The 27113-nt window shown below is 41.2% G+C and overlaps 1 protein-coding gene across 1 annotated transcript in view; it reads right to left on the bottom strand.

Moving 5' to 3' along the window:
* Positions 1-23728, bottom strand: part of KL (klotho) — a 36744-nt gene extending 13016 nt beyond the window's left edge. The window contains exon 1 of the mRNA XM_065896212.1: positions 22913-23728. Coding sequence (XP_065752284.1) covers positions 22913-23728 — 816 coding nt within the window. The remainder of the gene's footprint in view (positions 1-22912) is intronic.
* Positions 23729-27113: the final 3385 nt, after the last annotated feature.

The raw sequence follows: 27113 nt of genomic DNA, 5'->3' as shown, positions 1-27113 counted from the left end.
AACTTTTATTTACACTATACTGGAGGTCCTAGCCAGTGTAGTAAGGCAAATCAAAGAAATGAAGTCATGTTGATTGGAAAGAAAATAACTCATTCATATAAAACGCGATTAACTATATAGAAACCCTAAGGAATCTAAAAAAAATAAAAAATAAAAACCCTAATTAGAATTAATAAGTGAATATAGCAAGTTACCAGAATACACTGTCAAGATACAAAACTCAACTGTATTTTAATATATGAGCAAGAAGCATTTGGAAAATAAATTTTAAATACAATACCACTTCCAAAGCACTGAAACCATAAAATACTTAGGAATAATTTCACAGAAGATGTGCAAACTGACTATATAAAACAGTACTAAAAGAAATTAAAGAAGACCTAAATAAATGGAAAGAAATACCATTTTTTATTAATTTTTATTGGAGTATGTTGCTTTACAATGTTGTTTTAGCCTCCACCGCACAACAAAATGAATCAGCCAGACATATACAGATATCCCCTCCCTTTTGGACTTCCCTCTCATTTAAGTTACCACAGTGCATTAGGTAGAGTTCCCTGTGCTATGTTCAGTGTATTCCCATCAGTTGTCTATTTTATACATAGTATCAATAATGTATATGCGAGAGGGATACCATTTTTATGGACTGTAAGACTCAACCTTGTTAAATTATCTGTTCTCCCTGAGTTGATCTCTAGGTTCAACACCATCCCATCCAAAATCCCAATACAATTTTTGTGTAAATTAATAAATTGATTCTAAAATGTATATGATAATTCAAAGCACCTAGAACAGTTAAAATACTCTGCAAAAGGAAGAACAAAGTCGAAGCATAATAGTCAATACAGTGTGATATTGGCATAAGGATAGACAAATAGATCAAAGGAGAAGAACAGAGACTTTTTAAAGCCCATGGCCAGCTGATTTCCAACAAATGTACCAAGGCACTTATATGGCAAAAGGAAAGACTTTTCAACAAATTCTCCTGCAACAATTGTGAAAATATATGGAGAAAAGTGAACTCAACCTTACACTGTGCATAAAAATTCATATGAGATAACTCATAGATCCAAATGTAAAAGCTAAAACTATAAAGCTTGTGGAACAAAACATAGCCTCTTAATTTTGGAGTAGGAAAAGATTTCTTAGAACACAGAAAGCATTAATCATAAAAGAAAAAAACTGATAGACTGGACATCATCAAGATTGAAATCTGCTCATCAAAAGTTAACAAAAAGAAAAAACACTGAGGGGAAATATTAAAAATATGTAAATGACAAAAGAGTTATATCCAAGTAAATACACTATTCCTACCAATCAATAATAAAAAAGAAACCACCCCCCTCCCCACCATGAACAAAAAATTTGAACAGACATTTCACTAGAGCATCCACACCAATGCTCAATAAGCACATGGAAAGGTGCTCAACACCAATATCAACAGGGAAATACAAACTAAAACCACAACAGTCACTCAGACTGTTCTAAATCTGTACTCTTATTAGCTGTGTGACTTTGGACACATAATCTAACTCTCTGTGTCTCTGTTTCCTCATCTGGAAAATAGGAATAACAATAGCACCTTATGTTCACATCTTTATGACGATTGAATAAGTTAATATATGGAAAGCACTTAGAATTGTGACTGGCCATTTATGTCTATTATTCAAGTGTGGTGGTAATGTCACTTGATTTATGATTTTTAAAAGATGACTGGCTGTTGTGTGGTGAACAGACTCTAGGAGGGCAAGATGGGAGCAAGAAGACCAGTTAGGGAGCTGTTGCAATGGTCCAGGCAAAAGATGAGGTTGGTTTGGACCAAAGGAGATAGTGAGAAGGGGCCAGATTTAGGCTATCATTGAAGGTGGAATCAGTAGAACTTGCTGATGAATTGGATGTTACATATGACTTGTGAGGGGAAGAATCAAGGACAACAGAGAAAGCAAAAAATAAGGGACTGGGGAAGGGAAGCGATCAAGTTCTGTTTAGGTCATGGGTTTAACATCCCAATGAAGATGCCTGGTTGGCAGCTGGGTAACTGAGTCTGAAGTTGGAAAAGACATGGACGGTATTAAACATTCAAATGTATTTCAAAGGTGATAGTGAATGGGTCACTTTTTTTTTTAATCATTCTTTAGATTTTTAAAAAACTTGAAATGGAATAATTCTTAAAGGATTAATTTAATCCTACAAATAATCTTAATTAAATGGACTGAGACCAATGGTAAAAGAACTGAAATGCAGCCCATAAACAGAATATCATTCAAACGGCTAATTTGTGTCTACTCCCTACCCAAAAAGAGCCCTCAAGATGTTGTTTTAGTTGTAAAATAAAGGTGCAGTCTTCTGAGAAAGGTCGAAGGACTAGATAAATTTCAGAGAGCACTGGAAGGTTTTTTTCCCCTTTGGCATCCTCTTACCACAAGTTCAAGGATAGTATCATGATTACACATCTAGAGACCTTCTTAAAAGTCACTGCTGCCCTGGGCTGTTACACAAGTACACCAACTAGCCTAAATTTCATGACTGTAGGCTGAATTATTCCTCTTATTTCTATCAGCACAGCCCCATGGATTGTAAACTAAAGTTCCTTCAGAAAGAATTTCAAGCATCCTCCCCCAAAATAACCACCTAATAGAGCACACAAATAATTTCAAAAAAATAGGCCCCTATGACTTTTATCTACAAAAATAACCAGTAATCTCTGTGTGCAGTTCCTCAAAATTTGCCTGGGACCTGCCTCTATCACCCAGGCCCCAACCTATGCCCAGGGCCTTATGTCCACCCTCGCTGATACCCAGTCAGAAAAATCATGGACTTAGGCAGCAGCTGGGCTTGCTTGACTTTATTTTGTACTTCTTAGCCAATTAAATAAGTAGAATTTCTAGCTCGATCACCAAGCCTTACAGCCTCCTACAAATTAACAATTTCCTATCAATGTATATCTCATTGCTCCCCAACCCTGCTCTTTTGCTACTGTCAGGTCAATTTCTTGTTACCCCTCACCCAAGTCTGTACGTACCTTGGATGACAACCTATCAACTCTGTAATGACATTCTACTTTTCCTCTATCATCTCTATCCCTCCCTGCCTTCTGTTTACACTTGCCTCTTCCAAGGAGTCCCTAATTAATCCTGCTTCCTCTTACTGCTATTTTCCCCAGTTATTCTCTGAAAAATTCTCTCTCCTTCCAAATTCACCTCCACTCTCATCTCCCCTGTGAAGCCTTGTTTGGCTCCCCAGACACAGTAGACATCCCTTTCCCATTGCTCTCTGCACAAATACAGTTGGGGTAGATGTCATGCTTCTTCATAAACTGGCAGCTCTTCATCAAGACTGTACACTCTCCATCAACAACAGAGTTGACTTGAAACAATCTGAACATCCAACAACATGAGATTATTCATTTACTTATTCTTTTAGTCAAACATTTATTGAGTAGCTACTATGTGCCAGTCATAGTTCTTAGATTACTTGAAACAAATCTAAAAGGCCAACAATAGGGATTAGTTGAAATAACTCACAAATTAGGGGTTAAATGGAACAAATTAATCGTTGGCTATAAATCAATCACTTTAATAAATTATAGTTAGCTACAGTCAAATCATAAGCAGTATTACCTAATTTATGGAATCATATGCACATCTATAAAATAAATATACATAGGACAGCATTTTGAAGAATTTGTACCAAGAGGATAATTGTTGTCATCTCTATTGAGTGGGACTATGGCCATTTTTTAATGCTGTTCTGCTTTTCTGATTTTCTAACTTTTATGTAATAAGCATGCATGCATTGCTTTTCTAATAAGAAAAATAAAATAAATAATAAAAGTAACTGAAATTTTCAAGTTTTGGGAATTTTCTGCTTCAAATTATTTACTAGATTATTTTCTAAACTGATGATGTCTGTCCTGCTTGTTTAGCTATGTTTTGCACAAAGATGGATGACTTGGATTGTTCCAACTAATTCTATCTCACACCATCCAACAATTACTTATTGATTTACTAATCTCCTATTGTCACACATTTCAGTTGCTCCAAAATTTCACAAACATGGAAGAACAGTTTCTTACATTTTAGCCTCATAATTTCTGGGGAAAAAAAAGTTAGGAATGCTTAAAAGATTCACAGAAAAACAAAATTATTAATACAGAAAGTCTAGCAACTGAGATTTATTTTTGACCAAATGATCCAGTTCATTACATTATTCTCCATCAAAATGTTTTTGACCAAGTTGTAGTTCATCAGATCATCTGGAATTCACCCCAAAACTCTAAGATCCATGTATTAAGCCAAACAATTAGGATCTCTTTTCTAGCCTGGGCCACATTTGGGGTAAGTGGTATAGGGGCAACAAGCATTTAAAATATCCTCATAGTGGAGGGAAGACATATGGGAACATATGTATATGTATAGCTGATTCACTTTGTTGTAAAGCAGAAACTAACACACCATTGTAAAGCAATTATACCCCAATAAAGATGTTTAAAAAAAAAAAAAAAAATATCCTCATAGTGGAATGTGGCTGGTGCTTGGGGAGGGCAGTGGAGTATCTAAGCATGGAAATTATGATTAAAGGCACAGACATAAGAATGTATTCAGTGTTGTGAAAAATAATGATACTAGCCTAATTAGAGAAAGCGTTTAAAACTTTGTGGCTTTTGGCATATAAGTTTACAATAGGAAGTGTGGGACCAGAATATGAAAACTTTTGAATGCAAAATTATTTGGATTTGATAGAACAGATCATAACAGGTGAGCATAAACTTCTGAGACAATGAGGATCAAAATCATACAATCAAAATCATCTCTTGCAGAATGGATTAAAATGTGAACAACTGGATGCTGCAAGTTGGAACGCTACTGCCAAAAAAATGTAGGTATGATTAAGGTCCTGGACAAAGGTGATGATTACTGGAAAGTGCTCTCACATGCGCATGTGTGTAGTGAGAGAGAAAGATTGCCCTCCTCAAAGGGAATGGTGATTTGCAAGTCCTATTCCCAAAGTCATTGGAGCTCTTCGCCAATTCTGTGACCCACCCCAGTGTCCTTCTAATAAAGTCCCTTTTCCTCTTTAACCTAGTTTTAGTTGGGGTTGGTCATTTGCAAATATAGAATTCCTAATACACATATAACCAAGTTTGAGATTCTATAAGAACTCACTCAAAGGAATGCTTTTACAACTAGGCAAGGTACAGATCAAGGTAGATTTTTTTTAAATCATGGTGTAGTTTTGGAGTTTTGTTACTTATGATCATTTTGTCTGGATTTTTCCAAAGAAGGTTACATAAAAGGCCTTACTCATTCATTTTTGAATAAAAAGTTCCTTCAAATGAAGTAAAAATTATTTCATAACTCACTCTTGGTAAATACATCAATAAATCAGAGATTAGGTTTCTTGCCTCATTAATTTATCTGTACAGGACTAATCAACATCAGTTAAATCATTCTATTTAATACTAAATCATGCTGCTATGAAAATCCTTCCAAATCATTGATGCTAGGTTGTTAACAAAATATCTGGCTTGTGACCAGAATCCGTCTGGTCCATTAATCACAACGTTATCGGAGACACAGAGGGGTTCCAATTCCTGGTTTTTGCACCTGTTTTTCTAATAGCAACAAAATGAGAGCCGAGAAAGGAACAGGGAGGGAGACATCAGGCTAGATGAGAAAAAGCGACACGAAGATAAAGGACTCAGATAAAGGATGTATTCCCAAGATCAGCCAAAGCATCCTAAGTTTCATCAGTCAACCAGGCTCTTTTCAGTAAACATTTATCACTATAATTGCCAAAGTAATTCTGTAATACCCTCATGAAACGGCTACTCTCTGATTTCAACAAAATTGAGAAAAGTGTTTTTCTTCCATAACAGTCACCTTTACTTTCTAAATGTTTACTTCTGCCTCCTCACCTAATTCTCCTGCTTTGACTTATCAACAGCAGATGCCAACCAACTGACTCTCTCTGAGACTTTAAGATCATTTCTCAGTTCCCAGGCTCATTCATAGCTCTTTGCTTTGGAAATAACTCAATTTCCCTTGCAAGAGAGAACACTTTTCGAGTAAAGAAAAAGTGACATGTGGATGTGTAAGGTCTTCTATGTTGTCAGACAGGATAAGAGTACAGGAACAGGAAATATGTTTTATGGAATAGCCTATAATAGAAAGTAATCTGCTTGCCCCTCTTTCCCCCCCTTTTCCCATTTGCCTTATGTGGTAGCAGTTTCTACATGGTCTTAAGTCAAAGTTTTTCACACCACAGATTCTAGCTGTGAAATCGAGTTATGTATAGCCACAGAAATTTTGAAAATGGAAATAAAATAGAACTAATTCTATTCAGAGTGCACCACATGTCATAAGGGTAAGTATTGTTTTGTGAGACTTCTGTTGTGTATGTGTCAACACCTAAGATGCCTTTCTTACTGTCAGGGTCAAGGTCAGAAAAGTTTGAAAGTCAGTGATCGATGTTAAGGGCTATTTTCATTCTGCAAGTATTTATTGAGCACCTACTATAGGCTTGGCCCAGTTCTGGCACTTAGGGATCCAATAGTGAACAAGTCAGACAAAAACCTCTGCCCTCATGGAACTTCCATCTCAGCAGGAGGAGAGAAAAAAAAACAACAAACATAACAAACGTGAACTAAAAAGCATGTTAAAAGATGGTAAGTGGTGTGAAAATAAGGGAACAAAATAAGGGAGCCCTGGGTGCCAAGGAGAGGAGATGCCATTGCTTTTGGTAGCACTCACAGGAGTCTTTATTTTCCTTTCACTGAATATGCCGTAGTTTTAATCTTTTCATTTTCCATCTCCATAGGACAAAATCCGTATGTGCTCCTATTAGGCAAGAATCATTTCCATTAATATCTACCCTTATAGAACTTAAAATACCCTGATCCACAGTAAACAACAAATCTAAAAAAGACACACTCCCTTCTGCACCCACAGAGAGTCAGAATCAGAGAATAGGATTAACCCAGGCAGGCTGCTCAGAAGGACGTCAGTAATCCTTCTGTCCCATTTCCAAGTCTAGGAACATTTTTCCTTAGTCTCCTTTTGTGATCTTAAATAATCCCCGAAGATTATTCTTTATCACAAAGAAAGCTGGTCAGCTTGGGCTTTGGTGGGACTCATTTACAAATGTTCATCAAGGGTGTTAATTAACATGCATAAGCCTCTTGGCCCTGCAGTGTTGAGCAACTACTAAATCCAAAGAATGAGCTTCTGTCTGGGGGTTGCATAAGGAATCGAAGACTGCCTTTTCAATAGCCACTATTATGCCAGAGGCTGTGTGTTTGCTTTTGTTTTGTTTTTTAATTGCTCTTCTAGGGTCTTCTATTCTGAAGCTAAAAACCAAACCCAAGAAACTCGTGTTCACACATTTCAGCTGCAGTACCTATGAACTCGGTGAACTCCTCTCTTCTCTAGGCCCCCAGAAAGTGCTTCTTGAGCCAGGAAGGGGTCCTCTACTCCCACTAAGTCTGGGGTGCTGGGAGAAGCGTTTTAAATGGGGTGTTCAGGATGTGCCTCATTTGAGAACGTGGCTTTTGAGCACAGGCTTAAAGGAGGTGAGGGAGCTGTGGATCTGGGGGTACAGTGGGGTGGGGAGAACATTCCAGGCAGAGAGAAGAACCAGAAAAAAGGGCCCCAAGGCACAACAGCAAGGCCTTCCTGTGGCTGAAAGGCAGTGACTGAGGGGACAGGGGGTTGAGTTGAGGCCAAATGTATTAAACAGCTGTGAGGGTGTTTCCAGAATGGGGAACTGGAATCATAGCTGCTTGACCTGTCTTCCTCTATGAAGAAAGGGAAAATTCAAAACTGCAGGGCTTAAACATGAAAGGAAAAGAAAAAAAAGAAGAAAAGCTTTTTAATCAAATTGTGAATGACGCGGTTTTCATTCCCCCATCTTATTTCTCACAGAGTAGCAATAAACACCAGGAAACATCCACACACGGTTTCTGCTGTAACTCCTCATGAAAGATTGTTTGGTTTCTTTAATTTTTCAGAAATGAGAATCGTGTAGAAGAAAGAAAATGAGAGCTCTGAATTGAAATGCGCCTTTTTCATGACTATTATTTGAGTTATCATGGAATCATTACTTCACCAAGCAAATATTTACACAACGGGCAAGTTATTATGCAGGGAATACGCAGAGATCACAGCCCAGGTACACTCGTGACACCTCCATTTCTGAGTGCCGATGTGACAAGGAGGGAACCTACCCTTGGTCTAGACATTCACCAGCACACACACAAATGAAAACTGTGGGCTGGAGACAGCAAGCAGTAAGGCAGTGAGCACTGCAACCAGGGGTTCGGAAAAGCTGGGCTCTTTTTTTTTTTATTGGGATAGAGTTGCTTTACAATGTTGTGTTAGTTTCTGCTGTACAGCGAAATGAATCAGCTATACGTATACATATATCCCCTTTTTTGGATTTCCTTCCCATTTAGGTCACCACAGAGCACTGAGTAAAGTTCCCTGTGCTATACAGCATGTTCTCATTAGTTATCTATTTTATACATAGTAGTGTATATATGTCAGTCCCCATCTCCCAATTCATCCCACCCTGCCCTTCTCCCGCTGGGTCCACATGTCCGTTCTCTACATCTACATCCATTCCTGCCCTGGAAATAGGTTCACCTGTACTATTTTTCTACATTCCCCATATATGTGTTAATATACAATATTGGTTTTTCTCTTTCTGACTTACTTCACTCTGTATGACAGTCTCTAGGTCTATCCACCTCACTACAAATAACTCAATTTCATTTCTTTTTATGGCTGAGTAATATTCCTTTGTATATATATGTACCACATCTTCTTTATCTATTCATCTGTTGATGGACACTTAGGTTGCTTCCATGTCCTGGCTATTGTAAATAGTGCTGCAATGAACATTGGGGTGCATATGTCTTTTTGAATTATGGCTTTCTCAGGGTATATGCCCAGTGGTAAGATTGCTGGAAAACCTGGGTTCTGATCCCAGTTTGATCCCTTGGCAGTTTAGATCCCTAAAATCTGAGCCTCTCAACTATTTTACCGGCCCCCCAAAATACACAAAAGCATTTCAGAAACTTTAAAGCATTATTCATGGTACAGGCTTTTTCAAAATTATTTTTAATTAAATAAACTCATTAATGTAGTTTAAAATCAAAGTCTTACGAAAAACAGTAAGCATCTTCCCCAGGCCTTCTCAAACTCCCACTTCTGCTCCCTGCAGACAACCTCAGTGAACTTTCAGCTGTTTCTTCCAGTAATTACTACCATATTTCTAAATAATATGCTTCTTCCAACATTTAATAATTCACCATAATGAAGAGTTAGCTCTCTCACACCCCTCAATTTTCTTGCCTCATTCTCCCAAAGGTCTGTTCTTATTCAAATCATTAACCAATAGTCGCATCGAGGTTCTCATATAAATATTGTTCACTGGAGAGCCAAATGGGACACTATAATATTTCCTTTTTTGTACAGCTTTTTATTTTCCTTTGAATAAATCATCACCTCACTATTAAACTTGTGTAATACTTCCTATGTGTTTTAATGTTTTCGTGATTCTCCATCACATTCACTACCCTCTATTCTATTGAGTCTACTTTTTTACTAAGAGCTCTCCCTTCTCTGCTAGATTCTTCCATCCTCCTGGTTCCATCTGGACGAGATGCTGTCTAGAACTGCTCTCGTCCTAGAATTTTTCTTTATTTCTTATGGATTATAGCTATACTTTTCTACATCTGTTTTCTTCCCATTTACTTACTCTGTAATTTCGTTGGTGCATGCCTTCCATTAGCTTCTTAGGAAAGATTACACAGAAGGTAGGATTTATTATTTTTTTAACATCTTTATTAGAGTATAATTGCTTTACAATGGTGTGTTAGTTTCTGCTGTATAACAAAGTGAATCAGCTATATGTATACATATATCCCCATATCCCTTCCCTCTTGTGTCTCCCTCCCACCCTCCCTATCCCACCCCTCTAGGTGGTCACAAAGCACCGAGCTGATCTCCCTGTGCTATGTGACTGCTTCCCACTAGCTATCTATTTTACATTTCATAGTGTATATATGTCCATATATACACTACCACTCTCTCACTTTGTCTCAGCTTACCCTTCCCTCTCCCCGTGTCCTCAAGTGCATTCTCTAGTAGGTCTGTGTCTTTATTCCCGTCTTGCCCCTAGGTTCTTCATGTCCTTTTTTTTTTTTTAGATTCCATATATATGTATTAGCATATGGTATTTGTTTTCCTTTCTGACTTACTTCACTCTGTATGACAGACTCTAGGTCCATCCACCTCACTACAAATAACTCAATTTCTTATTATGGCTGAGTAATATTCCATTGTATATATGTGCCACATCTTCTTTATCCATTCATCTGTTGATGGACACTTAGGTTGCTTCCATGGTCTGGATATTGTAAATAGAACTAAAATGAACATTGTGGTGCATGACTCTTTTTGAATTATGGTTTTCTCAGGGTATATGCCCAGTAGTGGAATTGCTGGGTCGTATGATAGTTCTATTTTTAGTTTTTTAAGGAACCTCCATACTGTTCTCCATAGTGACTGTATCAATTTACATTTCCACCAACAGTGCAAGAAGGTTCCATTTTCTCCACACCCTCTCTTGCATTTATTGCTTGTAGATTTTCTGATAATGTCCATTCTGACCGGTGTGAGGTAATACCTCATTGTAGCTTTGATTTGCATTTCTCTAATGATTAGTGATGTTGAGCATCCTTTCACGTGTTTGTTGGCAATCTGTATATCTTCTCTGGAGAAATGTCTATTTAGGTCTTCTGCCCATTTCTGGATTGGGTTGTGTTTTTGATATTGAGCTGCATGAGCTGCTTGTGTATTTTGGAGATTAATCCTTTGTCAGTTGCTTTGTTGGCAAATATTTTCTCCCATTCTGAGGGTTGTCTTTTCATCTTCTTTATGGTTTCCTTTGCTGTGCAAAAGCTTTCCAGTTTCATTAGGTCCCATTTGTTTATTTTTGTTTTTATTTCCATTTCTCTAGGAGGTGGGTCAAAAAGGATCTTGCTGTGATTTATGTCATAGAATGTTCTGCCTATGTTTTCCTCTAAGAGTTTTATAGTCTCTGGCCTTACACTTAGGTCTTTAATCCATTTTGAGTTTATTTTTGTGTATGGTGTTAGGGAGTGTTCCAATTTCATTGTTTTACATGTAGCTGTCCATTTTTTCCAGCACCACTTATTGAAGAGGCTGCCTTTTCTCCATTGTATATTGTTTCCTCGTTTACCAAAGATAAGGTGACCATATGTGTGTGGGTTTATCTCTGGGCTTTCTGTCCTGTTCCATTGATCTATATTTCTGTTTTTGTGCCAGTACCATATCAGAAGGTAAGCTTTCTAAATCCCTACATAACTGTGCATTCATTGTGCTAGGAATTCAGAAGGATCTTTAAATCTAAAGGCTTGTGTTCCTCAGTTCTGGAGGATTTTCTTATATTCTTTCTTTAATAATTTCCTGCTCTCCATTTCCTTATTGTCTTTCTGAATTCTTATTAGTTTGATGTTGGACTTTTATGTTTCATCTTTTAAATCTTTTTCCCCTTTCTTTAATATTTCCATTTCTTTGTCATTTTGTACTACTTTGGGGGCACTTCTTTTCCTGTATCTTTCAATCTTTTTACTAAACATTTTATTTCAACAGTCACATTGTTGACGTTCAAGAATTTTTAAATATTCTCTGATTTGTTCCTTTTTCCATTTGTGTGTATTTAATTTCCTGCATAATGTGTTTTTCATGGTTCGCTTTTCTGTGTATTTATTTTATTCTCCCTGTTTCATGGTGGACACTTTCCTCAAATACCTTTTGATGCTTGGCTGTCCATTCATATTTAAGAGAAAAGTATTTAAAATCTAGTCAAAATTATAGGCATGGGGACACTTTATAGGCAGCAAGCTATGCTCATTTGCCAGGAAGTCAGTCACTTCATTAGGGGACCAGCCCCCAATGTCAGTGGGTGAGATCCTTACTTTGGTGCCGTTCAAAGGCACTGAATACCCTCCCTTCCCCTACCAGGAGAGACAGATGCTATCTGCTTAGAGTGATCAGGCTGCTGGGAGGTGATGGAAAGTTTGTAGGTCCAATTCCAGTTGAGCCACTGTGTTCATCCCTGTGTCTCACTCCTGTCTTTGCTCTATGTAGCCCCGAAGTTCCACTCCCCTGTCTTTCAGTTACTCCAGAAAGCAAGCCTCCAGTCTCAGGCCTGGGAATATGGTAGGGTGTGAGTATTCTCTGCGATTAAGTAGATTGTCTAATGATCTGACAGAGACCTATTGATGTCATCGAATAAAATAAGTTTAAGTGAATATCCATTATTTATTTAATATTGCAGGATCTAATCCCTGGCACTACCCAATGTGAACACGCTCAAAAATCCACATTCTTCAACATATGCAACCATTCAATTTGGGGAAATTTCACCACTTCAGTGGGAGGCCACAGCCCCCATCTAGAGCCTCAGGGAGATATGATGGACGAGGCACACTGGAGGGTGTGGAGTCACGCTCCTGTCAGGGCTTCAGATGAGCCAGATGCTATAGGTCGAGTGTTATAAACTCAAAATCCATATAGATTTGTTTAGCCTTTGTCAGGCTTAAAATTTTTTTTTTTGAGATAATCTTTAAAATTCAGGAAATTTCACTCAAAATTCTGAGTTTCTAGCTTCTCTTAAAATCGGAGAATCTGGCAGGACCATACCTCATCCCTCCTGACAGAGAATTACCTGGGGCACATGCTCACCCAGGGCCACAACTTCTCCTACTCGCCCACTTCACTCGGGTGAAACAACCTGTCTAGTTAACATTCATCACCACACATAGTTACAATTTTTTTTTCTTGTGAGAACTTTTAAGATCTACTCTCTTAGCAAATTTCAAACACAAAATACAGTATTAACTATAATCACCATGCTGTACATTACATCCCATGACTTATTTTATAACTAGAAGTTTGTAATATCTTTTGACTGAGTCTTCTCTTTTTCTTTTTAGCTTTTCTTCCTCCTTATATATTCTCAGTTTCCTCCAAGTTTTTGCCCCAGAAAGTTGAGTTTTTTCCCCTCTTTATTTAGGTGGGTCTCAATCTTTCAAGTTAGAGGCTTTCCTTGGATCCTGTTGATTCTTGATTGTCTACTCATGTTTAAGAACGAGAAACAAAAACCCTGACTGGAAGGTCTGAGCATGTGGGTGGGGCATGTTGATTTTGAGCTTCACTGTGGAGTGATCTGTCTCTGCCATTTGTTGTGGAACCTTTAGGATCAGCATCTTAGGTCTTTCCGCATGAGCTCATCAGACTCCCTGGAGAAGACACTTCCAGTCCCTCCCTGGGGAGTAGAAGTCACACAGCCAACATTCCGAGAGCCTGGTGGGCGAGGAGAGCTGGTAGCGGGGTGGAGGAGGGGTCTGGGGAAGGGGTGGGTGTCTCAAACTTGTCGCATATGTTCACTTAGTCCTTATTTTCAGTGTGGTGCTCATGCCCTCAGTTGTGCCTGATGTCCCTCAGTCCAGACACTTTCCATTTTATACTCTCCAGAAAGTTCACTTCGAGTTTTCTCCTTGAGTGGAGAAGCAGCATATGCCCAACAGGCGGGATTGGGGGAAGAGACCCAGAAATCTAGTTGTTTCTTACGCAGCTTTCAACCAATTCTTCTCATTTTAAGCACCCACTCCCTTCACCTCCAGTTCCATAGTACCTGCTCTTGCTATTCTCTGAGCCTCTGGAAGATTCTGCAATCGTAGGATTGGTTCTTGGCTTCTCCCACAGCCAATTCAGCAGTCAGCTTGCTCAGATCTGCTGAGTCAGGAATACTCTCCCACCTGCTTCTCAGCTTCCAAATTTCTGTTACTATTCTGCTGTCTCCATCACTGTGGGTCTTTCTCCCTCACCCTTCCCTCCTTTGCTCCTTCCCTCCCCTTGCCGCCCCCCTTCTTTGCTTTAACTGTTTCTTTACTAAAGTTTAATGGGGTTTCAAGAGGGAAAATAAATTAGATGGGTAAATTCACTCAGCCATCTTTTCCCAGAAACACCACTTACGATTTCTCCATCACAAAAGTATTACATTTTGCTTATAGAACAATTAGAAAATCCAGATAATCAGAAAGAAAAAATTACCCATAATCGCACTATCCAGAAATAACCCACTGTTAACATTTTTCTTTTTCCCTTTCACATTTGGGGGGGAGGGGGCGGGGGGAGCCAGTGCACTCTTTCATTCATGCTCTGGATATAAATGGAAAGCAAGATAAACATGATTCCTAGCATCTCAAAGCTCAGGTCTTTGGGGAAAGACAAATAATTTCAATAAAATGTGTGAAGTATTATTAGAAGGGCAGTACAGGATTTTATGGGAGCAGAAAGCAGGTATATCAAATCTAGGCTTGGGCATGTCAGGAAAGAAGCTGGGGGAAAGCACAGTGGCTGAAGAGAGCTCAGCACAGCTAAAGAGCTATAGAGTGCTCTCTACTTATTCACACTTATTCACACAACAGAGATACATAAGAAGCATAATATATCATATGGCATTTTTCTCTTAATAACATACCATGTGCAACTTTTTAATCACCATACATTAACTTTATAATGGCCGAATACTATTTATTCCACTATACCTGTGCACTGCTATTCCTTTAACAGATCACCCTAGTATATTTAGGTTATTTCCAATTTTTAAGAAGCATCCACCCACCATCTGTGGTAATCCTCCTCTCACCTTTACACATTGAGGATGAAATTTAATACGATTAAAAGTTCAAAAATAAGTGACAAAAGGAGATGACAGGGGAAGTCTGGCTTAACAGCAATTCACATGGGGAAAAATTTAAAAGCCTGAGAGGTTTTCACTGACCACAAACTAATCCGAGTCCGCAGGGAGGTAACAGCCAAAACCGCGAATGCAGTCTTGGACGGCAGGGACAGGATTTGGTGTCCAGAATAAGAAATGTGCCCTGAACATCTGGGGCAGCTGAAATTTGGTCTGCACATCAAATCTTAAAAGAAGCCTTCAAAGAGTCTGGGCTCACTTCTCCTGCTTCGTGTCCTTCCCCTCCTCTCCCACCTGAGCTTCGGCCCCTCCACGCACTGATCCTATGACATGAACTGTGCATTGCTGCACCTGGGCCCGGCTGCACAGCTGGTTCCCAGAACGCGGAGCCCAGAACGCTCTTCCTACTTTGGGTGTCCTCAGTCATCCCCACCGTCTGCAGCCCCTTGGTAAGGGCGATGGACACAGGCAGGTCCCACAGACATCCCTGTTCTTCTCTGTTCCTCAAAGACCCACCCTCTGGGGAGATAGAAAGGTCAACTCTTCCCTCTCCCTCCCCACCTTTTCCTCAAGTGTCAGAAGATAAAGAGCCCTCTCAACAGTCACATTTGCTTTCTCAGAATTCAACCACATTCCTGTCGGCCCCATCGCAGTCTCCCAAGAAGGAGCCCTGACTAAATGCCAGCTCCCTCTAATTCTTCTCGGAGGAGCAGCCATGAGTGTGAATAAAGTAGAAAATATTTAGGAAGAACATAGTGGCCTTTTCAGATATTTGAAAAGCTGTCTCGTCAAAAAGCAATTTGTTTTATTCTTTGAGATTTAGGGAGGCAGAGGCAACCACGGGTGAGTCCCATACAGAGGCAGGTTTCCAATCAATATAAAAGATAAAATCGAGTGGGCAACTTGAGAGGAGCTGGGTTCCTCTTGCCGCAAATAGTCGAGCAGAAGCTAGAGGACCCCAGGGCCACTGCAAGGAGTTGGTCCTGAGAAGAAATCTGACCTGGGATTTCCCTGGTGCCTTCTAATTCTAACATTCTAATTATCAAATAGTAGTGCACTTATAGACATGCAAATAATATCTTCTCACCATTACATTTAAACTTAATGTATAGTACTGGTTTCAGTTTATTTTGAGTATTTTATCAAACTATAAATGATACTGGTTCATGGATGATGTTCTGACATCCATACTTCAAACAATAATGTTATTAATAAAAAAAAATCTATTCGGACTGGGGCCATGCAAGTTCACTAAATATTTATCTTTAAGTCAATATATCAAATTATATCAGTCATAAATTTTAGTATATTTCCTTTAAACATCAAGAAAAGGTACTTGGTAATACGTTTTATGTAAAATAAATTATCTCAAAACTCATTTGAAAATCTTTAGTCAAATGCTGTTGAAATAATTGCTAAGACTCTATCCCACTGAATGAAGAAGTTAAGTGAGGCAACAATTTCTAAAGCATCTGTCTAATTCCTTTCACCTAAACAGCTCAAGAGAATCACTTCTCAAGCACTCTTGCTTTTATTATTATTGACAATAAAAGTTCATACCTCACCTTTGTAGAGCGCTTTACGTTTTTCAGAACATGTCGACATACATGATTTTGTTTTAATTTTCACAATATATTTGAGAGGTGGACGGTGTCGGAGAGATGAATGCTTGTCCTTAATAACGTTCCAACCTGATTCGCTAAGCACATGGCTACGCAGCTGCAGTAATTCCCACGCTCCTTACACCACGTGACTAAGTCCTGCCAATGGGAGGTGAGTGGAAGAGATGATGCAGCTTCCAGGTCAGGCACTCACAAGGTCACGTTCTCCCCCTTCCCCTGTTCCCCTCCTCCCCTGTCCACGGGATGAAAATGGGGATATTTTTTGCCTTGTAAATGTGCAAATGTTACATACATACCTATCTGGGCAGAAATTTTTCCCCCTGTTCTTCCTCACTTTTTAAAACTCCTTCCCAGATACTGGGTGAGAAAACAGACTGTAGATGTTCAATTCAGAAGAAAGAAAAAAGGACATATTGAAGTAAAATTATTTTACATCTATTTTTATTCATTCATTAAAAATTGTATTGAATATTTCCTCTGCTTCAAGGACTGAGATAAGCACTAAAAATTTAAAAAGAAATATGATACGCAGTCTCTGACCTCAAGGAGTAGCAAATGAGTAAATGATCCTCTCTGCCTGTTATCGCAAAATAGGAGTGTTTGAGTCAAGTCTTTGAAGGATAAATAAGAATTTATCCCAAGGTGGAAGGGAGAAGAGCTATACTGATCCTTTAGATTATCTTTGTACCCAGAATGTATCAAGATAAGCATAATCTACCTTTTATATGCTCTATCAGTTTAAGTATAGATTACAAGTATCACTTTGCAGTTTCCTGAGAAGATGTGGATCTTGAAGGATTCAGTAACAGTATGTATTCTTACTTACCCACTCTTTATTTCTTGTCCTCCCAATTTTATTTTGTACTTTATTCTCTTCCTACACCTAAAATTTCCTTTATGCCTTAAAAAGATAACATTCGTTGAAAGAAAAGCACTTTTTGTACAAATTAATTTTAAAATTCTGGCTTGGAGCAACCATATTGTTTGAAAAATTAAGATAACTCAGAGGACTTCTGTGTGCCAAATTCATGACTAACTACACATTCAGGTACTACAGTTGTGCATTCATTCATTTTTCACTTAAGAAATGTATATTGGCATTATTTGAATGCTTAGTAGTCTGTATTTTCCCTCTTTTCTTCAACTCGAAATAACTGACATTGTAAAACATTGTTATGATTTTGAAATTATTTTATTAGTTCTTTTCCTATTTGTAAATTTTTTTCTTGGACTTGACTGTGACCTTCAAAAAATACTGTGTTCAATCAGATCTTCAAAGAAGAGTGAGTCAAGCTCTTCAGGAGATATTTTAACCATTTATGATTAAACACACCATTGAATTCAGTAGTCTATAAAATACATTAACGTTCAACCCAGTTGATTATTCCAGCAATGTACCAAAAACATTTTAATGAGAGAAAATTGGTGAAGTGCTTCACAAAAGTACATAGCATGTATAATTTAAACATGTATCTAGTAGATAAATTGCCTCCACTATTACTTGGGGAATGAAAACTCAAGCCACTTCCAATAAATGCTCCTAAAGCCAGCCAGGAGGATTTCCCCACCTCCCATTCTGAAAACTTTTTTATAATGTTGCATAGTGACTGTAGATAGTTTTCAGTTGTTTGGAAATTTTTACAATGGAGTCATACATTTAATGATGAACCTTGTATTTTTACTGAAAAATGTCAGATTCTGCCCCATTATATTTACTGATCTTACTATCTGATTAGAATTTAGTACCCCCTGTCCCATAAGAACATGGCTAGAAAGACTGACAAAGAGAGCAGATCCTAGGAGCATCAGTTTATGAAGGCAGAGTCAGGCTGTTAAACAGCCAGAAGCCACTTACTGAGCACCTACCAAGGGCAAGATGGCATTTTAGGATAGATGAAGTGAACCTGGTTTCCTCACTTAAGGAATTACCTGGCTAGTGAAAGGAAGCAAATGATTAAATAAAAGGAGAAGTATGGTAGGAGGCATCAGAGTGAAGCATTGTGGGATTCCACAGGAGAAAGAGATGGCATTCGAGTGTGGAGCCAAAGGGAGCATGTGAGCTGGTTCTCGAAGAAGAAGTGGGATTTTAATAAATGAGGGACTTTGTCTTGTTCATACATAATGATATCCTTGAGAATATCCATCATGGCAAACTGCAAGGGGCAAGTGCAGAAGCAAGGACATCAGCTAGGAGGCTATTCCAGTGATGCAGGCAGAATCTGATAGGGGCTTGGACCTGTAGCTATAGATAAAAGGAGAAGTGCTTTGATTCTGTATACATTTTGAAGGTAGGTAGAGCTATAGGATTGGTTGATGGATTGAATATAAGATGTAAGAGAAAGGAAGAAGTTAAGGTTTGGGGCCCAACCAACTGAAAGAGCAAAGCTGCCATAATGGAGATGGCGAAAACAGGAATTTGTTTTTGGATGTTAAATGTGACATGCCTATTTGACATCAAAGTGGAGAAGGCACTCCAAGTGCTCCAAGTCTGGCGCTCAGATCAGAAGTTCTGGCTGGAGACTCAAAATTTGGAGTCATCAGGACATAGAGTATTCAAAGAGTTCACTTGGAGTGAATCTAAGAAGAGGTCCCAGGAGGGAGCACAAGGCACTCCAGTATTTAGAGGCAGGATGAAGAGGAATAAGCAAAGGGAACTGGGAACGAATCGCCAGTGAGCTGAGAGGAGAAGGGAGAGACAGTTGGGTTCTGGAAGCCAAGCTGAGGAAGTGTAGCAAGAAAGAGAATAGTGGCTGGATAGATGCTGTGGACAGATCAGCTGAGACAGGAGCACTGATGTTCAATACCAGTCAGGTCTGCACTATACGAAATGCCCAAAGTAACATCTCCCAGCCCCACCTCCTTAAGTGAAACAAGTTGTCTTTTCCCACAGGTTCCCTTTACAGACATTTGCAAGACTCCCTGGGAGGCCCATGTTTATCTTCAACTCGGTCAGAAACCCACAGGCAGAACAAAGACTCAGAGGCACCGCTGGAGCTGGACTCCCAACCACAGGCCTTAACACTAGTTTTTCAGGGGCCATCAAGAACCATCTTTCAAGAGCCATGAAGGCAGAGCAGTCCCTCTTCAAGTCAGAGAGGAGGGGTGTCTTTTTCCTGGGTTATACTCTGAGCAAAGCAGTCTGGATTCCTAGGGCTCTGCAGGGAAATCCTCCTTTCAGTTCTGGCTGTCAGTCTGTCTCTGTCTCTGTCTCTCTCTCATACATACACACACACAGAGGCTATTTTTATTAAGGTTTACCTCAGCACCAGAAACCCGCAAAAAACCACGAAGACTCCATTCTGAGCAAAGCCTCCCCACCTCATTATTCATCCTGCAGTTTGTCTGGCCTGCCTCCTGTCCTCCGGCGTGGGGGGGGGGGGGCAGTGTTCAAATTTCCAGTCTCCCCAGGGGGTCTCCTTAGTCCACCTGTAAATTAGTGGAAGCAGAGAATGGGGCAGGGGAGGTGTGTTGGCCAGATTTATCCTTCACAAGCATCATATCCCCAAACGCAGATGAATAAGCTAGGGGCCCAGTGACCCCTGCCAGTAATATCTAAGCCCTAGCTGAAATGTTCTATCACCAAAATGTTCCATTACCAAAATCTGGGGAATATATCTTTTCAACTAAGATCAAAACTTCCCTCCCCCCCTCCCCCTAACACACACGCCAAGAAAGAGTATTGAAGTCAGAATGAAAATATCTCATACGAAATAATGAAAGATACCATTTTTGATCATGACAACTTATTTCTTCATAAGATACAAGAATGACTAAATTCCAAACCAAAGAAATTCGAAAGCAAAATTAATATTTTACAGCAACTGTAATTATGTTTGTAGCATCAGCAAAACCAACTGTCCCCCTGTTACTAATTTCTTATGAACACAAAGTCCACTGCATTTCTGGGAAAGATGGTTAGTGTTTGGCAAGTTTTTGTGTAAGGATACAAAAATATAACTGGGAAGTTAATCAAAAGGCCAAGAGTGGGCACAAGAATCAAAAGCATGTTGACTATTTAGAATACCAGAGTAATATATGTGGAATTTGAAAAAAATGGTATAGATCTTATTTACAAAGCAGAAATAGAGACACAGACATAGAGAACAAACATATGGATACCAAGGGGGAGGGGGTGGTGGTAGGATGAGTTGGGAGATCGGGATTGACATATATACACTATTGATACTATGTATAAAATAGATAACTAAAGAGAACCTACAGTATAACACAGGGAACTCTACTCAGTGCTCTGCAATGACCTAAATGAGAAGGAAATCCAAAAAAGAGAGGATATATGTAGATGTATAGCTGATTCACTTTGCTGTATAGTAGAAACTAACACAATATTGTAAAGCAACTGTACTCCAAAAAAAAAAAAATCAGTAGCTTAGAATCAAAATAAAATAAAATACCAGAGTACCAGAAAGCTCCTACAGCCCCAGTTCCTTATCTTATGTATGAAATGATCATGTAAGTGGCTGTAACAATTGATAACTTTTGTATTTACACAGAGTTTATTACATGCATTCTGAAAATAGAACTCATGTGATTTAAATCTAAAGTAGTAATTTTGCAGGAATGGTCTATTAGGTCCTTCAGTTGGTCCACATATCTCTTGTTTCTGGTACGAACTGGTACGAACTGAAATTTGCTTATGTTTTCTTTAAAAGAGGGCCAGTTTTTCTATCACCAACCATGAACAGGTGCTATTTAGGGTCTTCTGATTCCTTACAAGGATTGACAGACTGAAAAAGTTTATTACCACTGCTCTAAAGTATCTTAATGAAAAATATGTTTCAATATGGAATCACAAATTTTTTGTCAAACAAAGCCAACATTCTTTTATGACCTGTGGTACCAAACAGGTTTTGTGGAGCTGACATACAATCTAATTAGCCATTATTACAACATTACCAGCAGCTCCAGCAGTAAGTCAACTCAATAACCCAATACTGTTCTGCCTCAATTATCTATGGCTTCAATTAAAGTGTGTAGAAGTGGTCTTCATCTTGACTTTGTTCAAAATATGTGGTTGAATTCTAAATTTAAAAATAGGTCTTCCATCTTAAAAAAAAAAAAGTTCTGAAGAACCTAGGGGCAGGACAGGAATAAAGACACAGACGTAGAAATGGACTTGAGGACATGGGGAGGGGGAAGGGTAAGCTGGGACGAAGTGAGAGAGTGGCATGGACATATACACACTACCAAGTGTATAATAGCTAGCTAGTGGGAAGCAGCTGCATAGCACAGGGAGATCAGCTCGGTGCTTTGCGACCACCTAGAGGGGTGGGATAGGGAGGGTGGGAGGGAGACACAAGAGGGAGGGGATATGGGGATATATGTATACATAGAGCTGATTCACTTTGTTATACAGCAGAAACTAACACACCACTGTAAAGCAATTCTACTCCAATAAAGATGTTTAAAGAAAAATAGGTCTTCCAGTAGGCCCACAAGTCACCAAAATGTGGTGCCAAAAGTTATACATTTAAACAGTTTTATTAAAATGTTTGCACATATCCATAAAATATTCTCTCATGATACAAAATTCTGTACAAAGTGTACCAATAACTGAGATTATAAATGAACCCTCAAATCGATGAGACCTAACCTTCAATACTAAGTAAAGGAGCAAAAGGAGAAAGAATTATTTGGGGGGCAACTTTATCACGGCACATTCATCCTTCCCGCTGTCAAAATGTATTAAGCCTTTTGCACAAGGGTGTTAAAATCAATTATGTCAGGCTAATAATCTCATCCCTGAGGAATCCTTCCTATTGGAGAGAGCATCGTGCGAATACAGTTGTTGTAGGACCCAATCTGTATCACCCTGTAGTGGTTTCTGTCTTTTACGGCTAGCTTTGTTTAAGATTTTATGAGGGATCATTATACCCCTGCTGATTAAGTAAGGCTGGTGGATGTAGTGTTCAATCCTACCACAGAAAGAACATCCAAAGACAGTTTGAACTCTGCTCTGCAGTAGATGCGATTTTAATACCTTCAAATTTGCTGCAGCGTGAACTTGTGCTACAAGCAAGACAGATCTTATTGGATTAACACTGAACTCATGACATCTCCACAAATTCTAGTAGAGAGTAACGCTATCTGCGTGGCTTCCGAACAAACTTGTTTCTTTTCTCATTGCTCCCCGTGGCTGCTCGTACTCCTCCCTATCTTACCTCTAGGAATTCCTCTACCCTCAGAGAAAGGAGCTCCCTTTTCTCACAGGAGAAACTGATTCCAATTTCTTTTTGACGATGGGCCCAAAAGGGCAATCACAGGCACTCCCACGGCGGGGGCTTCCCTCCCATTCCCAACTCCACGCTTTCCAGGGAAGTCCAAGATGCTCAGCGCCCCCCCGGCCCCCGCCTCCTCTCCGGGTGTGAATTCCAGGTAACCTCACAGATGTGCTCAAATGGAGCCTCATCTAACCGGAGGTTCACGTCTCCAGTGGCCCTCTCCCCGGCATGGCCCTCCGCCTGGCCCCTCGAACTCACCAGAAGAAGATTGTGCGCTACCAGGTACCCGAGCCGCGGGCTGCCCTGGACGCCGGGGGCCAGGCGCCCGGTGGCGTAGCCGTGCCAGGCCACAACGTAGGGATTGTCGATGGTGATCCAGTACTTGACCTGGCCGCCGAAGTGGCGGAAGCAGAGCTCGGCGTAATCCCTGAAGTGGTCCGCTAGGGCGCGGTTGGCCCAGCCGCCATAGGCGTCCTGCAGGCGCTGGGGCAGGTCCCAGTGGTACAGGGTGACCACGGGCTGCACGCCCAGCTCCCGCAGCCGCTCCAGCAGACGCCGGTAATAGCGCAGCCCCTCCCGGTTGGGGGCGCCGGCGCTACCATTGGGAAACACCCGCGCCCACGAGATGGAGAATCGGTAGTGGGTGACCCCGAGCTCGCGCAGCCCCTCCGTGTCGCGGAAGACATTGTTGTAGCCGTCGCTGGCCACGTCCCCGGTGGCCGGCGGGGACAGCGACGGGGCGCCCGACGGCAGGCCGGCTACCGGGGCGTCGCCTGGAGGCGCCGGACGGCGGTGGGTGAACGTGTCCCAGATGGACGCACCCTTGCCGTGCTGCCGCCAGCCGCCCTCCGTCTGGTAGGCGGCGCTGCCCACGGCCCAGTGGAAGCCGTCGGGGAAGGTATCGTGTAAGAGCCCCGCGGCACCCGGGGCCGGAGGACGCGCGAAGCGGGCCCAGGTCTGCGCGCCGTCGCCGGGCTCGGCGCGCAGGCGGCGGCTGCCCAGGGCCAGCAGCAGCAGCAGCAGCAGCGGTGGCGTCCGCAGACGCGGGCGGCGCGGTGGGACGTGGGCGGGCATGCTGCGCGGGAGCCGGACACCGGGGCGCCGCGCAGCGCCCCTTTATGCCAGCGCCGCGCCGCCCGGCCCCCGCCGGCGCGCCCACCCCCGCTTCCCCGGCGGGCCCCGCCGGCAATAATTACACGTGGCCCCGCGCCTCTCCCCGCCCCGAATTGGGGGGGGCGGGGGCGCAAAGGGCGAGCGGGAGTCGGCGCGAGGGGCGCGACCGCGGGCAAGGTGCAACGGGCGCCGCTCCCGGACGTCGGAGAAAATGCACCTGTTCTCTGCTCCCAGAGGCAGCTGGGTATGTTTCTGCGACATGAGTGCCCTGCGCGCCGCCTTTTATTCGGCATCCACGCGCGCTGCTGGAAGAAGCCGCAGAGCCGGGGAGCGTGGAGGAAGGAAGGCGTCCACCCAACTTTCCTGAGTTCGGCGCGGGAACTTGGCATGCCCTCGCGGGGTCCGCCCGCCGGGAAGCACCTGCTTTCTCTTCCCTCCCACTATGAGGCCGAGAAGAGTGACTGACATTACTAGAGGCGATTAGGCATTGGCTGAAATTGTACTGGGGGGCAGGGTGGGGAGAGCTAGGTCGGAACTTGGAATGTTGGGAGAGAGGGACTTGCGGCGGACTTCCCCTTGAAGTGTTTAAGGAAGATGCTCCCATGAAGAGCCCCCGGACACGCGCAACCTGAATGGCAGGTCCCGCAGGCCCCAGTCCAGGACGCCTTCGAGGAAGCCAAAGGAGATGTATGGGATGAGTTGGAACTTTGCTTTCCTCTCCCTCTTACTGTTATCTTTTAACCATTTCAAAACCAGTACTTGTTCTTTAATTCAATAGTGCAGAATTACTTGATGAATGTCAAATGACAGTTGTGATTGTTCTTCCAAAAGAGACAGAGAAACGCCAAGGTTTGTACTTTGACTAGCTGTCATTAACCTCTATTATCCTTTGCATCTGTTTTTTGAATAATCACATGTTTTAGCTTTCAGCTCTGGCTTGGCAAGTAATTTATCTGCGAAAACCTTGCACGCAGCTGGGCTGGAGTGGGAGGACTCTGGGTCCCTGATCAGTGAACGGAAAAGGAAGGAGGGGTTTGGCCGAAGCACCGTCTACGACAAAATAGTCATGACGTCTTTCCGGTTACCAAAGAGCCCTTTTGATAGAAATTGTGGAGACACTGTGTCCGTTTAAGTGTGTGTATATCTGATCTGTGACTAACTGGGGAGTGGATGGTCTGGGCTCCACCTTTGTGATCTTGGGCGGGAAAGTCTCTCCAAGTCTTAGGATCCTTATCCATTCTATTATATAAAATGGAGATGGCTGTGTCCGCCCTGCCGCCTTAGAGGCTTGTTACACTCAAATGAAAAAATGTGCACACAGAGGACTCAAACATGGAAAGCCCAGACAAATATAAGATCCTGCTAATATCTTTGCCTTTCTCTCCAGTACAATGTGCCTCAATCCTGGCACACCTGCTCCTGTGATCAATGACTAAGATCCTCATAGAGGTACATCCATTCTCATCTAGTGATCATCCCTGCACTGCTGTTTCATACAGACTTAAAGTTTTAAATTTTGCAGATGAAGTTACTTTTATTAATTTCCTTAAAATGTAAGCACAACAAATTTATTCCAGTGTTTTATTAAATAGTCCCAACTCCAGCTAGCATATATTATGTGGTTAGTAAGATTAAGCCATCAGGCTGGAAAAAGACATTGCTATTCTGTTACATGTGGCATCTACATTTTTCAATAAATGTGAACTAACAAACAATGACACTCCAGGTATTAAAAAAATTATACCACGCAACCACACAGTCACACTCTCTTCCAGCTAAATTAAAAAGCTTCTATGTCTGCATGCAGGATCACATTTCCCTTCCAGAGCTTAAGATTAGAGTGTCTGCTTCTTGTAGCTTGTTAAGTTTCAATTAGAAATGCTTCATGGGTCTCATGGAAAATGGCTTATGCTAAGTGTTCACTTATTGATGTATGGTCTATTTGCTCGGGGCAGATTGTATTTATTGCTACTTTTACTTAACCAACAGTTTTAAAAAAAGAGAGAGAGAGAGGGACTTTTAGAGCAGCGATTAAAAAGGACCAAGGTGACTCAATACTTCATATTTGAAGTTCTTCTCTCTCTGAAGGGGACATAAAGCACATGTATCTCCAGTTGGACATCATAGCTTTCAGCATTTGCAGGGATGTCCCCAGGTGATAATGTAACCCAATGATAAAAATTACATGGTAATTAAACTTTATTTCCAGAACTTGCTGTTTATCTATCAAGGTTCGGTTCATGGTTATTAAATTCTGGATTCCTGAAGTGTGAATAATTGCTACTGCTGCTTTGCATTTGTTCAGTTTTATTTTGGTTCTTTCACAGGCCCCTTCCAACATCTAAAATGTGAATTTCATTCAATGCTTTGTTCTCCCACATATAAGAGATTAATTACTTGCTGTGCTTTGAATATAAAGGTGAAGTTATTGACGCATCAAAGGAAAGGAGATTTCTTTTGACAGAGGACAGATTAGTGGAGATCTTACTGACTTTTGTCGTGGTGATGAGGGCTCCTGGGACCAGTGGAGCCCTCCCCTGCGAAGGGAGCAGAAGGGGGTTCACTGATTCACACGGGCCCAAACGGAACATCAATGCCACGTGCTCTCAACTCACCAGTCACAGACACTAGCTTCTCTGAGGAGGTACTGATATCATCGACACAACCTCTCTCAGCAACCACCATGGGCAAAGCAACCACGAGGAGCTCAAGACTTCAACACACAGGCGACAGCCTCTTTCCTCAAAAACAGTAGTGGATGGGAAAAACAGGATGAAGAAAGTTGATAATAAAGTTGTTTAATTTATTACATTCAGTGTTAACAAATGACACCTATGACAGGTATTAGAGGAATTCAGAAGAAGGAGAAGTTACCCTATTTTTTTTTTTTTTTTTTTGCAGCACGTGGGCCTCTCACTATTGTGGCCTCTCCCGTTGCGGAGCACAGGCTCCGGACGCACAGGCCCAGCAGCCATGGCTCACGGGCCCAGCTGCTCCGCAGTATGCAGGATCCTCCTGGACCAGGGCGCGAGCCCGCGTCCCCTGCATCGGCAGACGGACTCTCAACCACTGCGCCACCAGGGAAGCCCCAAAAGTTACCCTATTTTGAGTTGACTGGAAAAGTCTCACAGAAAAGACATGACAATATCTGGGGTTTAAAGAGTAAAACTTGCAAGGAGCCTGGGAGGCAAGGATGCCTGGGAGGCAAGGATATGGGGGAACAAAATGTGGAAGAAAAAAGTGTTCACAGTGTATTTGTGGTAAAAAAAAAAAAAAAAAGTCTATTTGTGCAAGGAAATTGTGGACTGAAAAAGTAGGTAGGGATCAGACCATAAAGAGTCTTTAA

Source organism: Phocoena phocoena, chromosome 18 (assembly GCF_963924675.1).
Source record: "Phocoena phocoena chromosome 18, mPhoPho1.1, whole genome shotgun sequence".
Classification (NCBI taxonomy): domain Eukaryota; kingdom Metazoa; phylum Chordata; class Mammalia; order Artiodactyla; family Phocoenidae; genus Phocoena; species Phocoena phocoena.
The sequence above is the reverse complement of the archived record's forward strand: the minus strand, read 5'-3'. Positions and strand labels throughout refer to the sequence as shown.